Source organism: Lissotriton vulgaris, chromosome 4_1 (assembly GCF_964263255.1).
Source record: "Lissotriton vulgaris chromosome 4_1, aLisVul1.2, whole genome shotgun sequence".
Lineage (NCBI taxonomy): Eukaryota > Metazoa > Chordata > Amphibia > Caudata > Salamandridae > Lissotriton > Lissotriton vulgaris.
Window position 1 is genome coordinate 653883437 of NC_141691.1, and position 26525 is coordinate 653909961.

The window sequence follows — 26525 nt, forward strand, 5'->3', positions numbered from 1 at the left end:
CCATCATCCCTTACTGATGGAGAGCTCAAGCAGTCCTCTCGCACCGCTCGCTCAGTTTCAGCTGAATTACATCGAAGTACTAATATGCAAGTTTGCCCAGTGCAGGACGCAGCCGTTCATAACTGGTCAAATGGAGCCAGCCCCCAGAAATCCACTTTGGTGGCACTTTAATGCTCCAATACTGAAACAACTGTGAGTCACCTGTAAGTGGAGCCCCACCACCCACCCAACCATTCCCACCATCTCTTGCATCCAAATTATGATTTACTGCAGCAACATGCATCATACTAATTTTTGCCAGCTACAAAGATGCAGATAGTGAAACACAAGGAAGTGGAGCTGAGGACTCAAGGAGCACCACGAGTCAGGCAGAGGGTCCCACCAAAGTGCTAAGTCCAAAACACGTGAAAGAAATTGTATTGAAAATCTTGGCTAAAAGCCGGATGCAATACTCGCCCAGCAGAAACGCATAGGATCAAATGCGTTACCACTGCCCTCCAAGATTCTACCTTTAAATTACTTATCCTAGCCTTATATGTTTAATGTGGATTTTTTTACAGTGTCTTTAGAGACTATACCCAAAACCCTGTGGTTAGAATACTGGGGTCTCCCATGTCAGTTATTAAAACCATGGAATTCAGGCCCAGCAATCAAAAGGAGACGGCTGAAATGCCAGAAACCGGTCCCCGGTAGCTTGTTTCCTTCCCAGTATAAGAATTGGCTTGGTAGTTTGGTCTGCCCTGTTCCCATGATGCACTGGGCCAGGGTCAGACTAATTTGCATATAGCCAAGTTCTGAGCTGGGATGGTGCAGTGAGCTAAAAAACGGTGATGGATCAAGCTCTGATCTTTGGACTGGGTAAGAGTGGTCTGCTTAATTCAGACACTCTGTTCATCACCACCCCCCCCCCACCCCCTTTTCTGAATCAGCAATCAAAAGGGCTTTTGAAAATACTGACTGATGCCACAATAAAATAGAAGGCTAACCCAATAAAATCCTCCAGGTAGTTCAGGCCTACTTCGGAGTGGCAGACTATGTTCGCTGTGGACCTTTGTACTGCCAATAGCTTACAAGGTAAGCTATCTTCAATTCTCTGAAGTAAAGAATCTGATCTCAAACACCTGCCACATAAAGGCCCACAGCAGAGCATTTACCCTGGTAACAGGAGTATGTTCCTTCCCAGGTCCATGTCAGAGTCTTGATCCAAATCTAAAGCCTTCACCAATAGCTCTCTGGAACTGGATAGACCAGATATTAAGTAGATAGGACCACTTTCGGTCCTAAAAGGGGTTAATCAGAGAAGTAGAATTTTTATCCCCATGTATCATTGAGGACCCTATTGCCTGTATTTTAACCTCTGTTTTTCTTGATCATGAAACCAAGGTCTTAGACTGTCATTTACCTTTAAGTGAAGCAAGTTCAGAAAGGAGGCGGCAAACCAATCCAACAAAATCTGTAATCAGTTTGCTGGTCTTGCAAAGAGGGCAGCATCGTCCTCCTATAAAAGAGGACTGGTCTGCTCGCTCCCAAATGTGGGGCATATCCCTGCCACAAATCACTAAATATTTATCCGGGCCATTTATATAACGTGAAAAAAGGTAAAGCACCAGAATACACAGTTGCTTTCCCCCCCCCCCCCAAGAAAGATTTGATATGTGAGGTATAGTTAACATCTTGGGAGTAACGCACCTTTGTAAAGGTGTGCCAGTGCAAGGAACAAAGAAGATCAACCAGCCCTTGTTCAACCTGCATGGATCTTAGCAAGTCCCATTACGTGGCATGGTTTACAGATTAAAAGTCATAGGAGGGCTCCATGAAGGCAATATGAATGCACCTCCCCTAGCCTTCACATACTTCCCTAAAATCAAAGGCTGATTAATACATTGCTCAGTCATCCCCATAACCAGAAAAGAAATAAATTGAACGACAAATATTATCCTCCAGCCTGTTTTCCAATCTAGACAACAAAACATGACCTAATATTTTCGAAGTGTCGAGTAAACATATGGGACGGCAATAAGAGGGATGATTTCTACCTCCCTTTTTAATCATGGGGACAATGTTTGCCTCTTTCCAGGTGTACAGGAGTTGACCAACAGTTACTGCATGGAACATATTCAGCTCAAGGGTCCTATCTCCCTCACCAATGCCTCAACTTTGATATCCAATGGCCAAAGATCTCCGCTAGAACCAAATGATCAACTCCCTCCTGAGGAACCATTATCCATTACCATGGACCCCTAGGACCTACACCAAGGCCCTCCTTCCCTGCTCGCTTTCCCAACACAACCATTACCCCTCTCAAACTTGGTTGCGTGCCTGGATGATTTAGCTCTCAAGCTGCACTTTCTCACTACTGAACTACCTGACCTGAAAGCCCTCTCAAAAGATTTTTTTTCCCCACGATTAGCTACCTCCTCACTTCAGCGAAGCCCTCCCAGAGCCTCCCCTAGTGTTAGTGAAAGCATGGGCCAGTTTTTAGCCCACTCCATCTCGCAAACCATTCCCTTAGCCAACGCGCCCTCCCGTCCCAGAAAATGTAAGACCTACTTGGGGTTCAATGAAATCAATGACCTTCACAACCCTTACTCTACCAGCTCCAACTCCAACTTGATCCCACAGAGACAATTTCAGACCAACCATTCCAACCCATATAGAGAACCTCTTCACAATCTTAGAGTCATCAATAAAGACAACCTCACAGGAGTGAACGTCATCCAAACTCCCTCCCACTCTAATCCACCACCGCCTAAATGTGTTCTACTCAATTGCAGGTCAGCCAGTAAACACGCCTCTGACATCTGCAACCTCATCCAATACTTGGATTTAGACATTATTATCCTCACTGAAACTTGGTTAAATCCCACCTCCTCTCCTATCTTAGAACTCCTAGTACCTCCTACTCTGGACATATTAGGCTAACAGAGTCCTAAAGCTGGGGGGTGGCCTAGCCTGTTTTCATAGTAACACACTCGATCTCTCACTTGGAGTCTCCTTCGCCCTCCTCCTGTGAATACCTTTGTCTCAGTATAATAAGTAATAACCGGCCGATTTTCAAACTCCACACTTTCTATGACCCCCCCTCTCCACCCGGGAGACAATCTCGCCTTTATTGAGCAACTAAAGGAAGTCATCTGTGGCACTTTCGACTCAGCCATGCCCCAAATCTTCCTTGGGGACCTCAAACTTCACTGGTCTAATCCCAATGAACAGGCGGTATCCGGTCTCAAAGCATTTCTGAATGATCGTGAGCTGATCCAGCATTGTGACCAACCAACTCACAATAAAGGTGAAACGCTATACCACATTATCTCGAAAGGGCAGACCACCACATTGGATTCCATTACCCCTTGCGATAGGTCCGACAATCATTGCATCCTCTTCTATATTAACAGGGAGGTGTCGATGGGGAAGGTTCAGCGAACGAAATCAAAGATCTGGAAAAGGGACCTTAGATCAATAAACGCAACTGAACTAGCAGCCTATTGTAAATCTGGCCTCTACTCCCAAGCTGACTTGGTTGTTCAGTTACTCAAGGACTCCTACAATTCAACAATCTCCAACATTGTGGATGACTTTGCACCATTCAAACAAAAAAACACATCAACAAAAATATACAAACCATGGTACGACGACACTTTAAACCCGGAACGCTGTAACCTTAGGGCAGCTGAATGCTCCTGGAAATCCAGTCCCTCCTTGGTACAATTAAAACTCCCTAGAGATGTTAGGAGCTTCTATAACAAACAAATCAAGAGTGCCAAGTCAGATTATTTCAGACATCAACTTGATCAAGCCACAAATCGCCCCCAAAAACTTTTTTAGTTGGTCAAACAGCAATCAGGGCAGGCCCAAACCACTCTGAGTCATCCCACCTTCTTGCGTTGATCTTGCTGCTTTCTTTAATGAGAAATCAAGACTCTTCACCATTGAACTAGCCTCTAATGAGGCTCTACTGCCATCCCTTGACCTCATAGATAAACGCAAACCAATTAGTCTGAGCACTAGAAACAATGCGTTATGGGACACCTTCACCCCATTCAGTGAAAGACATCACAAGATTCTTCGGAACATCAATCCTTCTAACCACTTCACTGACCCGCTGCCTCCGGTCATCTTCAAAGAAATCAAGAATGTACTCATCCCTACTTGGACAAGGATTGTAAATGCCTCTCTATCACAAGGCAATTCCAGACTGCCTAAACACGGCGCAGGTGTCACCCATACTAAAAAAAACGAATGCAGATCAAACTGACCTCAATTTCTGCCGTATCTCCAACATCTCTACACTAGCCAAACTACTGGAAAAATGCATACAATCCCAACTTTGTGCTCACAGAGAAATTCCAACTACTAGACCAGCATCAATCCGGCTTTCGGAAGGGCCACAGTACCGAATCTTCACTCACGCACGTCCGATTACATTTTAAAAACGCTTAACCAAAATGATTCCTGCCTCATAATCCTCGTTGACCTTTCCTCTGCATTCGAAACGGTTAATCACGACAACCTCCTATCCATTCTGAACAGGATGGGTTTTCCGGGTCTGGTATTAAAATGGTTCTCCTCCTCTCTCCATCATAGATCACAGTGTCAAGGCTAACCACTCCCTCTTCCAGCCCTCTCCAGTTCTCATGGGTGTCCCAAGGGTCCACCCTATCTCCAATCCTGATCAATCTTTTCTTGGTATCTCTAGCGAAATCACTAAATTCGACAAATATTCACTGCCATATGTATGCGGATCACAAAACTTTATTTGAAAATCTCATCCCCAGATAATATCTCTCTCAACACTACCCTTGAGGCCTGTCAAAATTGCTTAACTGAGAACAGTCTACTGCTCAACACTTCCAAAACTGAATTCCTTCTCATCTCTCCCCAAACTACATCCCCAAGCTAGACCTTTGGCTAAATCACATCACAGCCTTCAACTGCAACCCCCTCATCATCGACTGCCAAATCTCTCGGACTCACACTGGAGAAGCACCTGAATATGAAAAATCATATCAGCAATGTGTGTAAGGGAGCCAACAAGTTGAGGACCCTGAGAAACATCAAACCAATCCGGCCACAAAAGTATTTCAAGCAATGGTCATGCAGAGGCTAGACTACGTCAGCGCTATGCTCTGTGGCCTTCCCAAATACAACCTGGCTCCACTAAGGGCATCACTACTGCGGCGAGACTGGTCACAGGTACCAAAAGAAATTAGCACATATCCCCAGTCCTAAAATCTTTCAAATGGTTACCCTACAAAGCTCGAATTCAGTTAAAGATAGTCGTTCAGGCGCACAAAGCCTTGCATTTCAAAACTCCCAGGTATCTAGCGCAAAAGCTTGAATTATCCTGTGGTGGGAGAGACTCAGGAAGCGCTAATACTTTCCTCCTGAAACTGCGCATCCTTAGCAAAAAGAGAACTTGGTACCAAGCCTTCTCTGGCGCGGCCCCCAAGATTTGGATCTCCCTTCCACCGGAAGTTGGCAGAATCCCCTCAACAACTGCTTTTAAACTAGAAGCCAAAAGATTCCTAATGGACACTTTCCTACCTTAATCTGGGCACAGTCCATTGGCTCGAAATCCTTGATCCTACAATCTTTGGTCCATCATGTGACTCTGCTCTTTACAGCATTGTGTGCCCCCCTCGTATCTCGCTATACACCAGATTATTGTATTATTCTCCTTTGTGTCATTTGTATGCGAATCATGCGATTATTCAGGTTTTGTATTATTACTTGAAGTTGATATTGGGTTTTGACCTTCCTTCCACCCTTTTGTAAAGCACTCTAATAACCTTCAGGATCTTGTTCACGCTATATAAAACTTCATAAATAAAATATTTGTTGATCAAGGTCCGCATAAATCCACATTAATCTTAAAAATATCAACTAGAACCCCATCAGGTCCAGGGGCTTTACCAGAGGTTTTTTTATTAATGGCATCTATTACTTCACTAAGACTGAGCAACTGACTTAATTTATTCACTACGCCGACAGAACAGATGATTACAGTTTCCACTCCACCTTAAACCCGGCTGGGTTTGCAGGAAGGCTGTTTGCTGCCCCCCAGTCCTGATGAAGACCCGCATGTGACGCCCCATGTGCGCTCGTCCAGGGTTGAAACGTCTACCAATAAGTGGATCCGCTGTATTAATATTCTGTATTAAGTACTGACAGATGCAGTGTACAGTTTTATAATTGAAATCAGCATAGACCACGCCAAATTATTGTTTTGCACTTTTTTGTATATAATAATTGTACAGTTTTGTTGGTCATTGTTGCGCCGTAAGCACTGAGCACTACAAGTCACTATTTGCACTATTTGTTCACTGTTTGTATAGTTTATTTTGTATAGTCTATCTTGAAATCAATACATGATATAAGAATTTATAAAATAGTACATAAATATACAGTTGGCCTTGGATTCTGTTTACTTCACAATTCTACATATACTATGAGAAGGTAAAAGAAATAGTGTACCCGAATGAACCAACTGTTTATAAAATTGACTTAAAGCTTGGGCAGATGCCATATCCTAATCAGGTTAAACACTGCTCTAAAATGTTCCTCCCCGCTATTCGCACTAATGTGACATAGAAGTTTTGGTTCCTCATAAAAAACTGTTCACAGCTGCTCAAAAAGCTCCTACTGTTCTTTGCATTCCCTGCCTCTATCACATCAGCCCCAGCCTTCTGTCCAATTTCATCTTTCCTGTCTTCTGAGGCCATTTTATATGCCTCTCCTTAAATCAACAGCATGCACGTGGGAGGCTTTCTAAGGTTTTGTCAGAATTATTGGCTGCTGAGCATGACTTGTCAAGACATCTACAAGGATGTGAATACTTTGCTTCCTTTTTAAGGTACTAGCATGACTGAGATACTGTTACACAGTAATGAGAAGCCTTCCATGATAGTATTTTTGTAAGACGTGTATTTGGAGTTAAATCTGTGGCGTCCCATATGTTAAGGACCTCCACCCCCCCCCTTAGGTGACAGAGGGATGGGTTTCCCCAGTGCATCTCATTTTTCGGGTTGCCCGTTCCCACAGCTGTTGGATCACAGGACAGCTCCACAGGATATGATAAATGGTGCCTGTTAGTCCACATCCCCGAAGACATAGGTCATCTGGACGTCTACCTATCCTGGCCATGAGGAGGTCAGACATGTATGCCCCATGTAAAACATTCAGCTGGATCAACCAGAAGCGATAATTAATCGCGGTTTCCCTGAGGGACATCAATGCTGCCTGCCATTCCTCATCCTCCAGGTGTCCCACATCCCCCTGCCACTTGTCTCGTAAGGTCTGGAAGGAGTCAGGCATGTTGTTACACAGTTTACGATAGGTGTATGATATGGCCTTCGCTTGGAGGGGCTCAGAGAGCAGTCTGTCCTCGAGGGGTGAGGCTTTTCGGGAGAGAGGAGAGGTCAGATACGTTTGCGAGAATAGCATGTTTGATTTGAAGGGATCGAAAGGCCTCACCTTGAGTAAGGGTGTATTTCTGTTGAAGGTCGGTGAAGGTTAGTAGTTTCCCTCTATGAATCAGGTCTCCCAGTGTGGATATGTCTATGGTGTCCTATTTATCAAAGCCCATTTGGTAACAATGGGAGCCAAGTTTCTGTGAAGGCCATAACGGCGTGGCCTTAGTGAATGTGTTATGGATCATCCCATCCCTTTAATGGCACAATGCCATATAGCTATTGTCTGAGTCATGGGCCCCACAGATCAACTGCGAGAAGTTTTACTATGTAGGGCCCCCAGGTAACCCTCTCGTCTTGTTTGGTAGTGTTCCAGGCGGAAAGCTGGGTTTGAGGGCGGTCCGTGGATCCAATGGTTCGTAGCTAAGCGGGGAGTGAGTTCCATGTTCTAGCAGCCAGGTATGAAAAGGATCTGCCTCCCATGGTGGTCTTGTTGATGCGGGGTACAGTGGCGAGGGCTTGGCTGGAAGAACGTAGTTGGCGGGAGGGGGTGCAGAAGGATAGTCGTGAGTTGAGGCATTCTGGACCGATGTCGTAGAGTGATTTGTGTGCGTGGGTAAGCAGGTACTACCGCAAAACTCCAGAAGAAACTCCAACGAATCCAAAACGCCTCAGCCAGAATCATATTAGACATCCCACGCAACGAACACATCTCTGGTCACCTTAAAGACCTCCACTGGCTACCCGTCAATAAGAGGATCACTTTCAGACTGCTTACCCACGCACACAAATCACTCTACGACATCGGTCCAGAATGCCTCAACTCACGACTATCCTTCTACACCCCCTCCCGCCAACTACGTTCTTCCAGCCAAGCCCTCGCCACTGTACCCCGCATCAACAAGACCACCATGGGAGGCAGATCCTTTTCATACCTGGCTGCTAGAACATGGAACTCACTCCCCGCTTACCTTCGCCTTACCCAGAACCACCTAGCATTCAGAAAGCAACTTAAAACTTGGATATTTGACAAGTAATCCTCCCCCCTTCCTAAGCGCCTTGAAACCCTCTGGGTATGTAGTGCGCTATACAAATTCTCTGACTTGACTTGACTTGACTTGGTAAGTTTATGAAGGGCTATGCGGGATGCTCTACCATCCCACAATAGTAGACACAAATCTCCCTCTAGTGTGTTAAAATGAGAATCTGCGTTAGGAAAGGGGCAGTTTTGGAGAGCATACAAAAACCTTGTGAGCACCAACATTTAGAAGAGGGCCGCCCTGCCAGGGAGGGACAAGAGCAATGATTGCTAGTGGGATATATCATTATGTAGTCTTTGGAGTGGACCTTTCAAATTACGATCATAAACATTTTTGGGATCCGGGGTAACAAAGATACCTAGATATTTGAAGCCATCTAGGGCCAAAGTAATGGAGTATCCCCAGGGGAGAGTTGGTTGAGGGCCAAGCAACACAACACCGATTTAGACTAGTTGATTGAATAACCGGAATATTTTGAGCATTGTACGAGCATTGTCTCTGCGAAGGATGGAGTTCTACGGATTAACCTGACTACCTTCAGTGAACTGGTCCTTCTGCTCCAGCCTATGATCCCGGCGAGTGTCCGTTCCTGATGTACTGCAATTGTTTGAGGACTTTCCCACCTGGCGCCATCCTGCCAGCCATTCCCATGCTTCCTCCGGGGACAGGAAAAACCAGGCCTTCCCTTCTGACTCTACACGCAACTTCGCGGGAAAGAGCATGGAGTATTTTATACGTGTCACGCAGTGCTTACTTGACTTCCATAAAGCTGCGTCGACGTGCTTGCACCTTCATCGTGAAATCTGGGAAGAATGTGATGTGGGCATCTTCAAGCTTTGTCGGTGGTCCTGCCTGAGCCATTTGTAGGATGACGTCCCTATCTCGGCAGTTGAATACTCGTGCACTAATTGGACACGGGGGGCCCCCGGCTTGGGCCTCCCTCCCGGGACTCTATGTGCCCTTTCGATGGAGAAGTAGCTGGAGAGACTTTTGGGTTGGAGATGTTTCAAGACCAGGTTTTCCACAAAAAGATCACCGCAGGCCCCTCCAATCGCTCCGGAATACCTAGGATACAGATGTTATTCCGTCTCGCTCTCCCTTCATAGTCATCCAGGAGTTCGCCCATTTGGTGCTGCTGCTTTTGAAGCTGGGCCACTTGCTGCTGGAGAGTGGAGGTATCTATAAGGGCCGCAGTTTTGACCTCGACATCCCGAACCTTGGAGTCCATTTGCACAGGTCTGCTCGCAGCAGGGTGACATATATTGACAGAGTCTATGCGGGTTTCTAAGGAGGACCGCACCCCAGCTATCGTCTCCATGACATCTTCCAAGGTTAAGGTCTTCGGTGCGGGCGACGAGGGTGTTTTCTTTGGGTTCCCGTCAGCTGACACCTCCTTATTCTCACCTTTGGAAGCCCAGGAGAGCTTGTTGATTTGTTTTTGTGTGGTCGGTCTGTTTCCTTTGATGGAAGCCATCTGGAAAGCCAACAAACAGCCCTGCCTGAGCCTGACCAGCTGCAGTGAATGTCAGTACCTGAGAAGGGGCACCCTGTGATCAGGGAGCAAGCAGGCAGGTAGGTCTTAAAGGACCAGCAGAGGGGGGACAACGTCTATTGCCAAGACCCCAGGCCGAGGTCACGGGCAGGTGCAATGTCCGACAGGGAAGGCCAACCAGGGGAAAGTAGCAGCCACGCGAGTCCCCGTTCACGGACTCACCCTGCAGGATGTCGACTTCATAGAGGTAGGTGACTAGTCACCACCACAGTGAGCCCTCATGTAGGCGGCGCCCTCTTGAGTGGCTTGTGGAGTAGGGTGCCATGGGCCTGATGGTAGGTAGCAGGCCAAGAGTATCTAGAGGGCCAAAAGGCGTGCTGCGGTATCGAAGAGGGGGTCCCACTACCTGGATGCGACATCTGTTAGGCCTCCCGGTCCGATCTCCACCTGTGCATCTCTCCTCCGCAGGGCCGATTTCACTCTGGAATGTCCAGCAATGCCCCAGATCCGACCCAGTGATTACGGGCCCTCCTCCGACTCACCAGGTCACACCTTACTGACGGAGGTCGGGGCTCGGGGTCTTTCAGCACACGGGCAACGGATGCGGGCATTTAGGGCTGATCTCGCCTCCCACCACCTCAGTGTGTGCAACAGCGTACCTGCGAGATTGAAGGAGGGGGGGGCCTCAGGTGTCTCAAGGAGTGCAAAGAACCGCCACCCAATCAGTGGGGGAAGTCCTCGGGGTGTCCCATTATGTGTACGCGAAGGCCCATAAGCCGGGGGACTCTCGTTGCTGCCTCCCCGACCTCCAAATCCGGCCACCTAGTTCTGCCACTCCACAAGTCTTGAGCGGTGCGGCTCCTTTCAGCACAGCAATGTAAACTCCGAGCGCCCCTCGGAGTCGGCCCTTGAGTCTGTTCATCGTCCGGCCCCTTCAGGAAACCTGTTGTGGTGTCGCTGCAGTTAGGCTCCGGAGCTCTCCACTCTGCCGGCTGCCATCTTAACACCGCAGAGCCCGTTGCAGCACGGAGCCTGTTCTCTTCTCCGACTCCTCCCGGAGGAGCTGCAATGGGTAAAAGTTGCACCTGGGTCGCCAGTGAAGGGGATCCCCCGGTTCCAGGGAGACCCCACGCAGAAAAACTGATCTATGCAGCGGATTTACGGGCGAGGGCCGGGGAGTCACTTCAGCAAGCGACCATTCCCTTCGGGTGCCAGCCAAGCTCCCCCCCCCTTTGATGGATTTTGAAAACCAAAACAGTGACCAACTCTAAAAGGAAAATCTTAGCCTGGAACCAAGCAACATTATCTAGGTCAGTGACAAAGCGATCTCAGCAGCTAAGGATCCAGCTCCCACAGTTTTTGGCTTCGGCAGACGCTCATCATCTTTGGATCATACTTTGAGGAACGCTCAGCTTTTTCAGGTTTGGCCCGTGCAGCAATGGAAGACTTTGCCACACAAAAAGTAGAATAGGCTTAAGGCGTCAACTTCAAACAATGATACTCCACTCCTTTACAGTCAACATGAAATTGCACTCCAGTACCGGTCAACAGTGAACAGATACATTTCATTGCAGCTGTGTTTTCTATAGCCACTTTTAGCATTTAAAGTTTAAAATTTCACATCGCCAGTTGCCAAAATTATAACTCAACATATTGGTCTGGTTGACAAATCCCAATAGAGCACAGGTTATCAGACAAGTGTATCGTTTTTATCCTATTTGAAACATTGGATTCTGATGGAATTCGATGCTTCGCAGCCTGCCCAAAACCGCTCGGTCAAACATACCTTTATGGACAGTTTGATCCTATTCTGTAATTATCTGACTTTGCTTGAAAACTCTACTTGTTATTTTCCAGAAAAAACTTACTATGGCTTCTTGCAAGGCTATGTCCTTTAGATTAGAATAGGAGCTATATCCTGGATGGAATTAACTGTTAATGTCTATAACTGTTCTAACCAATCAATTTTCATTTCTTTAATTGATTTGCTTCCAAATTCTACTTGCTTTTTTCCAGAAGAAACTCTGTATGGGTTCTTGTTAGGATATGTCCTTTAGATCAGAATAGGGAGTAGCCACAAGGGTTTGAGCATGCTGTATAAAGATTCCAACAATAGGGGGCAGCAGCTAGCTAGTGTTGGCTATGTGTCCCATAGTGAATAAAGTTTTTTAAACAAATATAAAGTGTTTGGGGTGGTTAGTGCTAAAGGTAATTCAGGGCTGTGTAGTGTTAAGGGGTGGTAAGAGTAATTTAGGGTTAGGCAGTGGTAAAGGGTGGTAAGGGTAATTCTGGGTTTGGGATTTTTTGTGGAAAGGGTATTTTGTAGGGATTTAGTGGTGGTTTCAGTAATTATTGGGTTTGGTAATTATCGGATTTTGGGTTGGGTAGTGGTAAAGGGTGGTAAGAGTACATTTAGGGTTGGGTAGTGGTAAAAGGTGGTAAGGTTAATTCAGGGTTTGGTGGTTTTTTAATGGAAAGGCTATTTTTAGGGATTTAGCAGTGGTTTTGGTAATTATAGGGTTATGGGGTGGTTAGTAGTAAAGGGTGGTAAGAGTACATTTAGGGTTGGGTAGTGATAAAGGGTAGTAAGAGGATCTTTAGGGTTTGCGTCAGGTAGTGGTAAAGGGTGGTATGGAGTAATTTAAAATAAAGAATTTAACGCACAGACCATTATATGTTTCACTTACCTTATACTTGTGTGGCAGAGGCATTTGTGTGGTAAAGGCAGGGTGGAAAAGGTATGCATAGTAAAGGCATGCATTCTATTGTCATACATCCTATTGTGATGTTATCAGCCCAGTTTATTTTGCGTAACTTTTTTTTTAGGTGTGTTTTGTTCATTCCAGGCCGACTGCCGCCGGAAGAAGTCCAGGTGAGTGCCTTTCTTGCCGTTCCCTCCCCCCTCCTGCTGTCAGTGTGCCTGTCCGCCCCCCTCCCGCTGTCCATGTGCCTGCCCGCCCCCCTCCCGCTGTCCGTGTGCCTGCCCGCCCCACCTCCCGCTGTCCGTGTGCCTGCCCGCCCCCCCTCCCGCTGTCCGTGTGCCTGCCCGCCCCCCCTCCCGCTGTCCGTGTGCCTGCCCGCCCCCCCTCCCGCTGTCCGTGTTAGTAGTTGCTACGATTGTACATGTGGAGGCCAGGATGAGTGAATGATGCGATCGCCGTGCTGGGACACAGCGGAGTGCCATGTTGTGTTCGAGTTGGTGAACGGTGCAGTCATTGCAGCGAGTGGTGCAGTAGCTGCGTCGGGATCGCCCCGGGATGTGTGCCCAGAAGAAGTCCGGCCTCGCCCTCGCCCCTCACATCTCGTAATTCCCTTTTACAAAGGGCCAATGTGTTCCGACGCCAGTTCCGATTGGTCACACGCGAGACTTTGTTGCCCCATCTCACCAGAGAGGAACGTGTCTAGAAGTCCTTATTTAGATAACAGCAGGATTAGTCTAGAACAAGGTTTAAATAAATATCACGAGCTTTGTCCGGCACAACCCGAACAAGGACGAGCCCCTTGTTTGTGGAGGGTGAGTTTGCAGTGCTGGGGCGGCGGAGGCGTTTTGGGTTTTTAAAATCTACTCTGGGTTAGTCGCCTCTGGCTCTGATCCAGCAAAAACGCAGTGGCACCCGGTAGGACGTAGACCTCTCCTCAAAGGTACACATAAAACTTCTAAAATAAAAAATAAAACATTATAAATACATAGTCAGAAAAACAATCACGAACAGCGGTTGGCTCCCCGTCAAGAAGGTCAGAGCTGTTTCTCGTTCTTTAGTGGGTTCGGCTGCAGCTCTGTATTTTTGCATGCAGCGTTATGTGACTGAAGGAGACATGCTAACGTTACGAAAAAGAGTAATTAAATACATGTTTTGTGAAGCACTTCTCTTCCTGCGCCGGCTTGAAACCTAACATTTCGTCCCCCTATGAAGCAGAAGGTGATCCAGATTGCCCCTTGCAGCAGGTCAATTAACTGACTTCCGTTTATCGCAATCATTCTCTGCCATTCTCTACAAACCGTGTCCCCTCTGCCCTTGCTATCCCTGATCAATAGAAAGTCGCTAAAGAATCCTAGGTGACAACTAGATGTTAACCAGACTCCAGTAGCCCTCCTGCATTATATAACGGGCGGCAGTGCTGTATACACATCATGGTAGCATGCTGGTTCCCTCTACCCTAAAATATAGTTTAGAACTGTACCATTGAAACGCTGATGGGGTCTCAGAGTATTAATGAGCAGGTTATGCCCATCACAGATAGGCATTCTACTATTCATAGACTGGAATCTCTGAAGTTGCTTGTTTTATCTTTATTGATGGTTTAAAACTTGTATATTTGGTAAAATCTACATTCTGCAAAATAAAGTAATTACATGGGATTTTTAATCAAATTGCCCTTGCTGATATTGTTTTTAAATCCGGGACTAGATGTGTGCCACAGTGTGTATTATTGGATTTCAGTCCACGTAAAACTCTTCTATCCTGTTTCCATGGGCAACATTTTTTGGTTTCGCCTGCCGAAAGCTTGACATGTTGCTCTACTTTTCTTGTGTTGTCTTAATTCGCTCACTTCCTTATATGCCATATACCTTTCCTAGCATTATCTTCCTTAACTGCACTCCACTTTTTATTATGTACCCATAATTTGAGGATATTGGTCTACTGTGCTATATGACACCATCATCTAAGCTTGCATTGTAAGTAGGTTTAACTCTGTGTATAGAACTACAACTCTATGTGTATAGGAGCTCTATGTATAAATGTGTGAGAGGACCTTTTGTGTATGGTACTGTGTGTGTGCAAATGTCTGTGTGATGCTATGTATGTGTGTAATGCCATGTGTCTGTGAGGCTCTATGTGTGTAATACTGTGTGTACAATGCTGTGTGTATGAGATGCTATATGTGTGATACTGTGTGTGTGATGCAATGTGTGTGTATAGCAATGTGTAGCTGTGTATGTGTGCACCTAGGTCTACAGTGATGCTCTTTGTGTATGATGCTATGTGTGTGTGTGTGTGTGTGTATAGCAATGTGTACCTGTGAGTGTCTGTATCTGTGTATGTCTGCAGATAGGTCTCCAGGAGCTGAGTAATGCTATGTGTGTAATACTATGTGTGTGTGATGCTGTATGTGTGTATGTAACTGTGTCTGTCTGTATAACTGTGTGTCTGTAGCTGTGTGTACAGAGCTTATAAATGTATGTAAGACACAAATAAAATAATTGACATTTACAATGCCAGTATCTATAACTTTGCCAAAAACAAAACTAACAAACACCTGTCTCAGTACTGAGACTAACTGTAAGCAACAATGACTGTGAATAAGTTTAGCACTTAGTCATAAAAGCAAAGCATCTAACATGCCCATATCAATACAATGTTAAGAAAAGAAGCCTAATAATCGCCATAACAGTTGATAAACAAACACTCAGCCAACAGAGTAATGCTTGCCTTAAGAGTTAACTTTCAAAAACAGTAAAGGAGGAAAAATATCCATGCACCCTGTATTACCTTAGCTTAACTTGTTGCTCTACTTTACTATGTGTTGTCTTACAATGCTCACTTCTTTCTATTCCATATGCCTTTCCTAGCATTATCTTGCTTAACTGCACTATACTTTTTATTATGCACCCATTACTTGAGGATGTTGGTCTACTATATGACACCATCATCTAAGCTTGCATTGTGTGTGTGTAGAACTCTATGTATAAGTGTAGAACTCCGTATGCGTGTAAACTGTGTTTAAAATGTGTAGAGAGGCTCTGTATGTGTAGTACTGTGTGTGTACAACGGTGTGTGTATGTTACTGTATATGTGTGTAATGCTATGTTTGTATAATGCTGTATGTGTGTTATCCTGTGTGTGTACAATTCTGTGTGTGTGGAATGCTATATGTGTGATGCTGTGTGTGCATGATGCTGTATGCATATAATGCTGTCTATGTGTGTTATAAGATGTGTGTGTGTAGCAGTGTGTGACTGTAGCTGTGTATGTGTGGAGCTATGTGTACAATATCTGAGTGATGCTATGTGTATGTGTGATGTTATGTATATGTAATGCTATATGTGTGTAATGTGTGTGTATATAGTAATGTCTGACTGTCTCTGTGGCTATATATGTGGAGCTATAAGTACAAGAGCAGAGTGATGCTGTGTGTGTAAATGTCATGCTGTGTGTGGCTGTGTATGTGTGGAGCTATGTGTACAGGAGCCGAGTGAGGCTATATGTAATGCAATGTGTGTGTGATACTATATGTGTGTGATACTGTGTGTGTCTATAGCAAGGTCGAACTGTGTACCTCTGTACAAGTGTATGTGTGCAGCTATGTATACAAGGGCTAAGTGATACTGTGTATGTGATGATATGTGTATATGATGCTATGTGTGTGTATGTAGCAATGTGTGGCTATGTGTGTCTGTAGCTGTGTATGTATGAAGATATATGTCCAGGAGCTGAGTAATGCTGTCTGTGTGTGATGCTATGTGTGTGATGCTATGTATGTATAATACAGTGTAACTGTGTATGTCTGTATAACTATGTATGTCTCGTGCTGTGTGTGTAGTTGTCTATACAAAGCCAGTCAATATGTGTAGAAGGAGAGCTCTGTGTGTGTATATGTCTCTGTAGACATATACCTAGGTGTGTGTATAAGTGCAAATGCAATACATCTAACATTTGCTACACAAAGCTATTTACTAGTAAACACCATTTATTTATCTGTTCACTCAAAAAAAAACAAAAAAAAGATTTTAACATTTACAATGCCAATAACTAACATTGTCAAAGGCAAAACCGTTGCATTGTAAATGCTTGTTATGATTGTAAACAGGTATATTTGGCTAGGAGTGAAAGGACTTTCGCTGACAGCAAATTCAAACACTGCTAAATCTCCAGTACATAACCGGATTAAACAGAAAACTACTGCTTACAAACGCCTATACGATTGGGAACTGCATAGTACTTACCATGTATCGTGGGGAAAAGGCTTGTGCATAAATTATGGTACAGATTTTTGTCTTGGCTCATATCAAACACTTTCTCCCATTCTTGAGCAGTCATTTGGTTCTTGATACTCTCTGCAGTTGGATCTTCGTCGTGCATATCCTTACCTCCGAACTGCAACAAAAAAATAACATTATTTCTGTCAAACTAACAAGCTGGATATCTCTTCTCAACATATCAAATTTAAATGCATTAAATGTGTGCATCTATAGCACAACTCATAATCCAAATGCTACTTATTCCGATATTGAGTGTCTTCATAAACGAAAGAATGGAGTCAAAGGATCAATCATCCTTGTAAACTGGGTTACAAATCGACTCCCCTCAATGGCATCACGCAAGGTTTGACTGTTGGGTCTGTTGGAGTGCAATTAAGAAAGACTGCTTGGTTGTCTCCTGGCTGCAGAATGACTGCAAGTTTAGGCACCAAAGTGAATTATGTTTTATGGAAAGTAAAGAGGCAGAACACTCCTCTCTTCGCTTATAACTAAAGTTCTTCTACCAAAAACAATGTATGAAACAGAAAGAAGAGTATAAAAAGTAATTTTAACCAAATACTTACTGGCAAAGTTTTCGAGTGAACAAAAACACCAATTTTCTGCAAAAATGTAAAAAACTTGCAGGAATTCATGAAATTGATGTCACAGACATGGAGGGAACAAACCATAAAAGTCTTGCATGAGGGTGCAAAATGTGCACAAGGTTGAGCTGAATTTTTGAGATTCGAGTGATCTTTGTAAATTAGGATATGAAATGGGAGGTATCAAATCTTCCATTCTAAAAGCAGATGAGTCATTATTGAAAACCATGTTGGGCAGAACGGGGATTTCAATGTGCGTAGGAATGAAGCATATAATGAAGGTGAGGGTGAGAATCCAGATGGAAGGGATAGGAACAGTCAAAAACCTCAAATGTATTGTTCTCTAGCTTCCCCAGAACGGGAGAGGTTTAGCTACATAAATATCAGTATATCATTAAATATCTATCTTAATTGCTGGGTCCTACTGGTTCCAATCCCTCCATGGGTTTTGTCTCTTCATTTCTCAAATGATAGACATATCTGAAGGCAAGGAAAATGGAGGAGAATGTAGCTATTCGTCATGTACTGAAACCATTTTGGTAAGAGGAGTGTTGAACCTGGTCATTTTTGCAGGGTCTCCTCCAAACCTTTTGCAGTCACTCCTATTTTTACTGAATTTGTTTCTGCTGGCCTTAGGGTTCTGCGTGCTTTACTGCTGTTAACTATGCTAAAGCGCTTGTGCGCCCTCCTTAAAGCATGCTAGAACTAGATTATCTACAATTGGCATATTTAATTTACTCTTAAGTCACTAGTAAAGTTGTACTACATGTACCCAGGGCCTGTAAATTAAATGTTACTAGTGGGCCAGTAGCACGGATTGTGCTACCCACCTGAGTAGCCTTTATACAAGGCTCAGGCCTACCATTGCAGTCTGTGTATGCAGTTTTTGCCATTTCAACCTGTTAAAGTAAACCTTTTGCCCAGCTTAAACCTTGCTTTCTTATACATAAACATCACACCTAGGGTAGGCCCTGGACAGCCCAGGGGGCAGTGCACAGTGTATTTGAAAAGATGGACATGTACCTTTAAGTTTTACATGTCCTGGAAACACATTTGTTTTTCACTACTTCAAGGTCCACCTCTCCCTTAGGATAACATTGGAGCTACTTCATTGCATTTAATAAGCTGCAATTCCCTTCATGTTTGGTGTCTTTGGAATTGTAATATGAAATCCTAACTGATGGTCAAGTTGGATTTTATATTTCAATTCTAAAAATGGCACTTTTAGAAAGTTGCATTTTCCTGCCTTCGCCATTTGATGCCTGCAGCTTGTCTCTGGTTCACATGAAAGGGTGTAGCTGAGAGTTGGTCTTTGTGCATTCCTCCTAGACAGCCACACACAAGAGTTTAGGAATACCTGAATGGGCCATTACTAGCAGGGTAGGAGGAGTTGGGCACAGCCCAATTACACTTGAAGGGGCTGTGTCCTGTCTACACACAAAGGGCATACCCCCCTTTAGTTAGTATGGAATAAGGGCAAGAAAGGCATGATGCCTGTGAACTTCAAAGGGTATTTCTAGAAGCTTCCCTCCCACTTCCAGAGGAAGAGTACCAAGTACAAATTATACACCTCTGACACCAACTCTTGCGCAAGTTTATGGGCCTGTGGGTAGTCTGACAGGAAGGAGTGCTGTGGAAAGGTCTGCCACTGTTGGACTGCTGCCACATGCCTGCTCCTCTCTTGCCTGGGTGAGAAGAGCCCTGGCCATGTAACTTCACTTTTGAACCCAGCACACTTCAAGAGCTAGTCAGCTGGCTTCCTGATCTAAGTTTCAGGGACATAAAAGGCTCCCCAACATCATGCACCATCCCTTGCATCCAGTTTAAGTGAGTTTTTGACTACCCTCCACCACCCCAAGTGGTGCCCTTCGGTCCTGCTCCCTTGTTGTTGCTCAGAGATCTGCATATTTAGGTTTCTGGGCTCTTCGTGACTGCTAACTGGCCTGTTCACACCAGGACTTGACGTCTGCACTACAATTTAATGCAAAGCTACAGCAGCTAACTCTTTGGCTGCAGCACTCACTGCTCGCAGGCACTGCCCAAGTGAAGCTCCAGCAAAGCCCAACTGCGATGCCTGGCCTGCTCTTCACACTACACCAACAGGCTCATGCAATGCTTTCGTTGCTTCACGAAGTGCCCTCCATCATGAATGGGTCGTTCAACATGAATTTAAGAAGGTAAACTTCAGTGGGCCTAACTTGATGACTGTACCAGAATTGCACTCCATATCAGTCAGCCTGAAAGTGTGACTTTGACGCGGTCCAGCATGGCCAGATATCCCTAGTTGGCACTTTGTTTTTGGTGCTATTTTCACTAAGATCTATAAAAATTCATAACTCCGGTTCTACTATTTGGATTTTTATTTTGGTCTTGTTTTGTTTATTAAAATGTTGCTCAATCTAATTTGGTGTGGTATCCTTTTTGTGGTGTATTCAGTTTATTATTGTTTGAAGTGTAGCTCAAATATTTTACATTTTGCCTCTAAGTAACACCGGACTGCTCTGTTGCAAGGTAGTAGAGGGTGGCTGACAGGTTAATTCAGGGTTGGCTTGTGCCTCACCCTGTCTAGGGTTGTGGTTTCTGCTTGACCAGGGCTCACACCCAGTCAACCAATAACCCAAATTCATACAGGGAAATAACTAACTTGAGCAGCTGTCGCTTTTCTTCAGTGATATTTTGACCACCTAATTTAACAAATCAGGCATCTGTTGCTGAGTTTCCACAAGGGTGCTGGCTCAAACAAGGCTCAAGTCAAGATAAAACTCAGAAAATAATTAGCTAATAAATCAATGTCAAGCACTAACAGGATGTGCTTCTTAGAAACTCTTGGAAGAAACTTAGTGACAACACCATGACGTGCTCCTTCTGCCAGCAGACCGGTATCAAAAAATGAAATGGTTGGTCTACTGCTACTGGGAATGTAAAAGTAGACTACTTAACTCTAATAGACTTTTCACTTTCATTGCTCACTCTGGTTGATGCATTTAACCTGGGAACACAAGACTAGGTGTTTATACAAGGTACTTCCATAAAAATAAAAAATAAATACAAAATAACAATACACAGAAAGGTAACAAGAAATGCCCCAAAGGCTAGTTGATTGTAATTGAATATGTGCACAGTCCATGCCAAATGAGAAATAATGGTTTATTTTAAAGAGTAACTAGAATCTGTACTGCGCTTCAAGCAAGCAATTGCTAAGAAACTAAACAGTACAATGTTTAGTGTTGAGGCCCCTGAGCTTACACTTATACATTCAATACTTGGTTTGCTGTGGTCACAATGTTGTGAAAGTGGCTTTAGATGTACTTATGAAAGATCATATTGATTCGTTTTAAGTTTAGGAATGCTACCCTTCGGGTTTGAACTTTATCTGGTCAAGCTGGGCCAAACTATCTTCACAAAGAGTTAAATGACTGCCACAAACTGCTAAAATGAGAGTAGCTGGTCATCCCTTACTAGTGCCCTTTGCTGCACTAAAGACATACCAGAGCTAGCCTAACCAGCCTTTGGATATAATTGAACTGCTGTAGTGAGCGGTCAACATATTGTAGGAGTGTAAGTGCCTAACTAGAAGCCAAGTGGTTTAGCTAACTAACACGACTGCACCTGATGAGGATGTCAGAATCAAACTAATTTGGTGGAGCTTTGGACCAGTGTGAACAGTCTCCGGTATTACTTGGATGTTATTTTTGCCTTACTGGAGTGAGAATCGGTACATAATTTGAGCATTACTACTACAAATACCACATAGTTGCAAAATTAAACTAAGATAAATCATTTTTAACTTTTGCAAACCATTCAAGAACAGATATGAGCCAATATCACTGAAATGCACAACATCCTGCCGGAGGGGGTTGCTGTGATCAACGAAAATCCATGTCCACCCTGATTTTACAGTATAAGTTGCTGTAATTGTATGAAGGCCTTTGGAGAACTGTTGATCACCACATCTTCAGCATAAGCCACTAAGCTTTTGTAACAGCAAAGAGGCTACACGAGGTTGTTTCTACTCAAATGTCTTTGCATCAGGTTTCATCTTCAACTGTTCTTTTTCAGTGCGGGCTTTAGCCAGAAAGCATTAGTGTTTTTATGTAGCACATTTACAGGGTTGAGATGCAGACTCGGGTTCATGTAAGTCTCAATGGACTGCGTTTCTAGGGCAATAATGAAAACATTCACAGGACAGATTAAAGGTTGAAACCATAACGGTTTATTAAAATTTAGAATTCTTACAGAAGGCAGAAACATGTTAACTTAAAATAAACATCTATAATGCATCAAATAATGCCATATGCGAGAGGTAATAACTTAAGTTCGACCTAGAAAGCATGTAAGTAGCCTAAAACAGAACTGATATCAGATAGATTCATGAAGCCAAATTGCGATCGCAATCACTGTGATTTAGCAATTGCGATTGCAATTTGAGTAAAAGGAATTCATGATAGTGAAAATAGCAAAAAAGCGAAATCGCAAAATCAAAATTGCGAGTTCGCAAATAAAATCGCAGAATCCTGGAACAAGCCCATTAGCGATTTTGAAATAGAGAGAAACCATGGATTCTGTGAAATTATTAGCGAACTCGCAAAATAATCGATATCGCCATTCAAGAAAAATCGCTGTTTGCGAAAAACCCGATAATCGCTATTTGCGACGTGCAATTTAAGGAGAACCCAAACCAGGTGGTAACCAGTAAAGAAAAAAAAAACTTCAGCTACCTACAAACAGATGCAGGCCTGAGCAAACACACTTAAGGACATGCAGCTGGAGCCTGAGGACTCTCACAATGCCAGGACTCTACATGGGGGTCAGGCGGCGACGGCTACAGCGAGCAGCACGGAACAGACGTAGGATCCAGGAGCAGATATTCAGTCAGCGGGTCACCCTTCTGGGCCAAACCAGGGAGCAAATCTATGCTAAGTACCGCCTAAATGGGCCAATGATCATTAAGCTGATCCGGGACCTAGACCCCCTGATGCAGCACCCAACAAGGAGGACCAATGCCGTTCCCACCCATGTGCAGGTATTGTGCAGCCTGCACCTACTGGCCTCCGGAAGCTTCCAGGGGATAGTCGCTGTTGCAGGGGGGATATCCCAGCCCACCATGTCCCGCTGCCTAAGGAGTTTCCTGGATGCAATGCTGACCCGGCTACACCACTACATATCATTCCCCACCACCCAACAGGACTTGGATGACACCAAGCTGAAATTCTACAACATTGCAAAATTCCCGCATGTAATTGGATGCATTAACTGTTCCCACATACACATCTGCCCACCAGCACAAACGGAATACATGTACCGCAACCGCAAGTCCTACCACTCCCTCAATATCCAGATGGTGTGCAACGCCAAGAATTACATCAAGGACATAGTGGCACAATATCTGGGCAGCACACATGACTCCATCTTCAGGCACAGCAGCATTCACACACGACTTGCCAGGGGAGACTTTGGTGAAGGACACCTACTAGGTAAGTACACATGCCCCCAAACAGTACACTGTGATCATGTATCTGCGCAGAACAGGCACTCACCCTGTGCTTCTAACCCTCAGGTGACAGCGCCTATGGTCTACGTGAGTACCTCCTCACCCCATACCTCAACCCTGCCACACCACAGCAACGGCGTTACAATGCTGCACACATACGCACAAGAAATTGCATTGAGAGGACATTTGGCCTATTGAAGAGCCATTTCCGCATACCGTACAAGACTGGTGGGGCCATCAAATACACACCTTAGGTCTGCTGCCGCATTGTGGCAGTGTGTGCAATACTCCACAACATTGCTACCAAGCGCAGGATACCAGTGGAGATATCTGGCAGTGAGTCGGAAGGGGACAACCGCCCGCCTCCACATGTGCGTCATGCACGCGGAGAAAATCCTGCTGAAGGACACAGGGGCCGCAACCACGTCACTATTAACTGTTTCTAGTGCACCCATTCCCCTCACAAAACACTGCACCCATGCATGACAAATGTAATAATGACATGTGTGAATCAAGTCAGACCATTAATCTTTATTGTTCATACACAATAAATTGGCCTTTACTAATTTTGATGTATCATGAAGAGAGTATTACTCCATACCTCACCATGCTGGGGTAGTGGGCTTGCAGGGGTGTACTGCATGGCCTCCCTGAGAGTGTCGGAGTTCTCACTGTCGGTTACGACGAGACGCCCCAAGTCGTCTATCTGTGTCCTGAGGGACGTTGTTGGCCCTAGTTGATGCTGTTGGCCTGCTGCTGCGGCAACGTACAGGCACAGGTGGCAAGGACGCGCTGCTGTTAGTTGAGGCTACCTCGCTCACGTCATCAGGCCCCTCTGGTTCTCCATGGGCAGTGGACTGGCTGCCAAGCACTGCTGCTGTAAGCAGATCTAGTGACCTGGCCACATCCTGGCAACACTGCACCATCTGGCCCTGCATGGCAAGTGACCTGCGTGCCAGCTGTGATGTTGCATTCCCAACTATGTGGTTTGACCTCATGTAGGCCGATAGGCGGGCCAGTAGTTGGCGGGTCATGTCCTGCTGGGCTACCAGCAGCTGGCTGTTCTCTCTGACAGCAGCGGTCATCTGGGCAATATTTTGGCCTGTCACCTGCAGCTGGGTGTGAATTGCTGCCAGGTGACGCGCCTGTGTACGGTGCACCGCCAGCATGCGGCGTTCAATGGCCAAGCAAGGATCAGGTAGTAGGAGTGCCCTGCCTGTGCCTGCTGAGCCCTGACGCTGCTGGCGCCTCAGTGCGCTGGTGTGTGATCTGGCTCCAGCTGTGCGCCTCGTCTGCCTCCTAGGCGCTGGTGGTGGGGCCTGTACCACTGCTGTGGCTGTTTGTTGGGGTGTTGGCTGCACACCTGTGGCTACAGCGGTGACCCTGTCCGCACGGGGTGGTGGTGGTGTAAGAACTGCTGGTGGCTGTGATGGACCGGGTCGTTGGTTTGACTGGCCCTCACCCTCAGTGTCCTCCTGGGTCTCGGCGATGTGCAGGGCCTCGCTGTCTGTGCTGGGTTGCTCAACTGCATAATGCGAGTACTAAGAGTACTCGCATAATTCTAATCAGTTCAAAAGTCAAGGAAAGTCAAAGTCTAAATCACTAGCAGAAATACAAACTGGCTCTTTTTGAGGAATACAAATTATCATGTTTGCGCTTAGCCAATAAACACCAGAAAATTAATTCAGTTTAGCTCATTTTCTGCAAAAGGGAACACACAGAAGAGAAGCATGCACGTTAACTCGTTCATGTAATTTTAAAAGGCATATTTTTCATTCACTGCGATACGAATGTCCGTGCATGCTGACTTTGGCCTAGTCTTCGACTGAGGCCTAGGTATGCTAAATCAAGCCTGATTTCCTTTTTATAAAAAAAAAGTTTAACATTTACCCCACTTATTTCAGATCACCAAACTACTCCACAACTCCTCATCAGTCACTCCGTTTCTAGGATTTGGCCTTCATTTTCTCAAACTCTGGTTTTGATGTAAGAAACAGAAATAAGTCGATGGACCCTTCCTAATGTCAGCACCTGACTACCTTTCTCCCCGAAATATTAAGTGGCCCTTGAGTTACTAAAGGGAGTTGTGTGCACACTGGCTGGCACCCATCGTTACTGTGCCTATTCCCTAGGGAATCCAAGTACAAATGAAACAACCACAAAGGTGCACCACAAGAGACAAGAAATAAGTGCAAATGATATTAGCACAAGAAAGAATTTTTTTCTCAAAAAGATGTTGGTAATCTTCTGGTAATCTTTATTTTCAATTTTCAGTACAACATACAGCCGACGAGTTTCGTCCCAAGCTGGGACTTCTTCAGGGCTTTTGCAATCGTGGTTCGTCACTTTTGGAGCGAATGTACAGGAAAGAGTCCGGAGAGCGCCTTCCCAGACTCAGTATCCCGATATGCAAGCTGGAGTATATATTTCCATCCAGTTTGGAACAGTTGGGGTTGAACTGTGAAATTTTGAATAATGAGGACAAAGCTTTGCAGGATTCCTAAATATTAGGAGGGGTCGGTCTCGCAACCTTAATATGTATATAACTCATTTCATGTTCTGAAATATTTTACGGAATTCCAAAGGACAAGAGGTCCTATATGTCCCTGGGAAGAGGATGTGGGCACTGTGTTCCAGTAGGCCGTTCGTGTTAAAACAGCCGGCGCCCATCCACAAAGCCTTCGTCCCGCCGAAACACCCGCAAAGTCGCTGGTTTTGATGTCATCAATTTCGATAGCTCTACTCTGTCTTTTCTTGTCACCCACATCTTTTCACAATTGCATTTCAAATCTCCCTTAAGACAAATAACTTCTAAGATTTTTTATATAAGAACTAGATGGATTAGACTAAGTGTTCGTATTATTAATGGTGTTCGTATTTTCTTTAGTAAGCCATTACCCACATCACCAAACCATTCACATATCTTTCAAATTCCCTTTCCACTGCCACTAAACCACGTGCAAACTGTTACACGCTATTCTCTTCCATGGGTTTACCTACACTTGCATTATTAATCATATTTTTAATAGCCCAGGGCAGGACAAAGGCATGAAAAGGACTTCCTGAATTCCATTCACCTCCCATCCCTCACGGACGAAGACCAGGCCATGCCTAATGGTGAAATTACTCTGGAGGTGTTATAGCAGAATAGTTTAAGTGTAAATTATCAGATGACGACTCCCCTGGGCAATTTAGGAAACCTGAACCGCTCAGTTGTTCCAGAGCTCTAGGATACCTTCAAGGTAGCAGATACTTCAGGTCACTGGGTCTTAAAGTTACCAGTTGCATGGTGGCTTTTCTACATTTACATATCCTGTACTCAATTATGGTTTGCTTCACAGATGCACAATTTATAAACAGAGTCTTAAACAAGAAGGTAAAAGATGCCCCTTACTCTCCTCCTTTGCCTGCAGGAGCTATGCACCTATATTCATTATTAACAATGAGAAAGCCCTGGAAAAAATTATGACTTAACAGGCTGTGCAACGTAATTCCGTCATTGATCCAGTACTCTCACGTGGGGTTTGGAT

General features: G+C 44.9%; 1 protein-coding gene across 1 annotated transcript in view; it reads right to left on the reverse strand.

Moving 5' to 3' along the window:
* The window catches only part of LOC147722384 (maternal DNA replication licensing factor mcm6-like), a 564785-nt gene that overhangs the window by 342464 nt on the left and 195796 nt on the right, over nt 1-26525 (reverse strand). The window contains exon 8 of the mRNA XM_086964912.1: nt 16888-17038. Coding sequence (XP_086821038.1) covers nt 16888-17038 — 151 coding nt within the window. The remainder of the gene's footprint in view (nt 1-16887; nt 17039-26525) is intronic.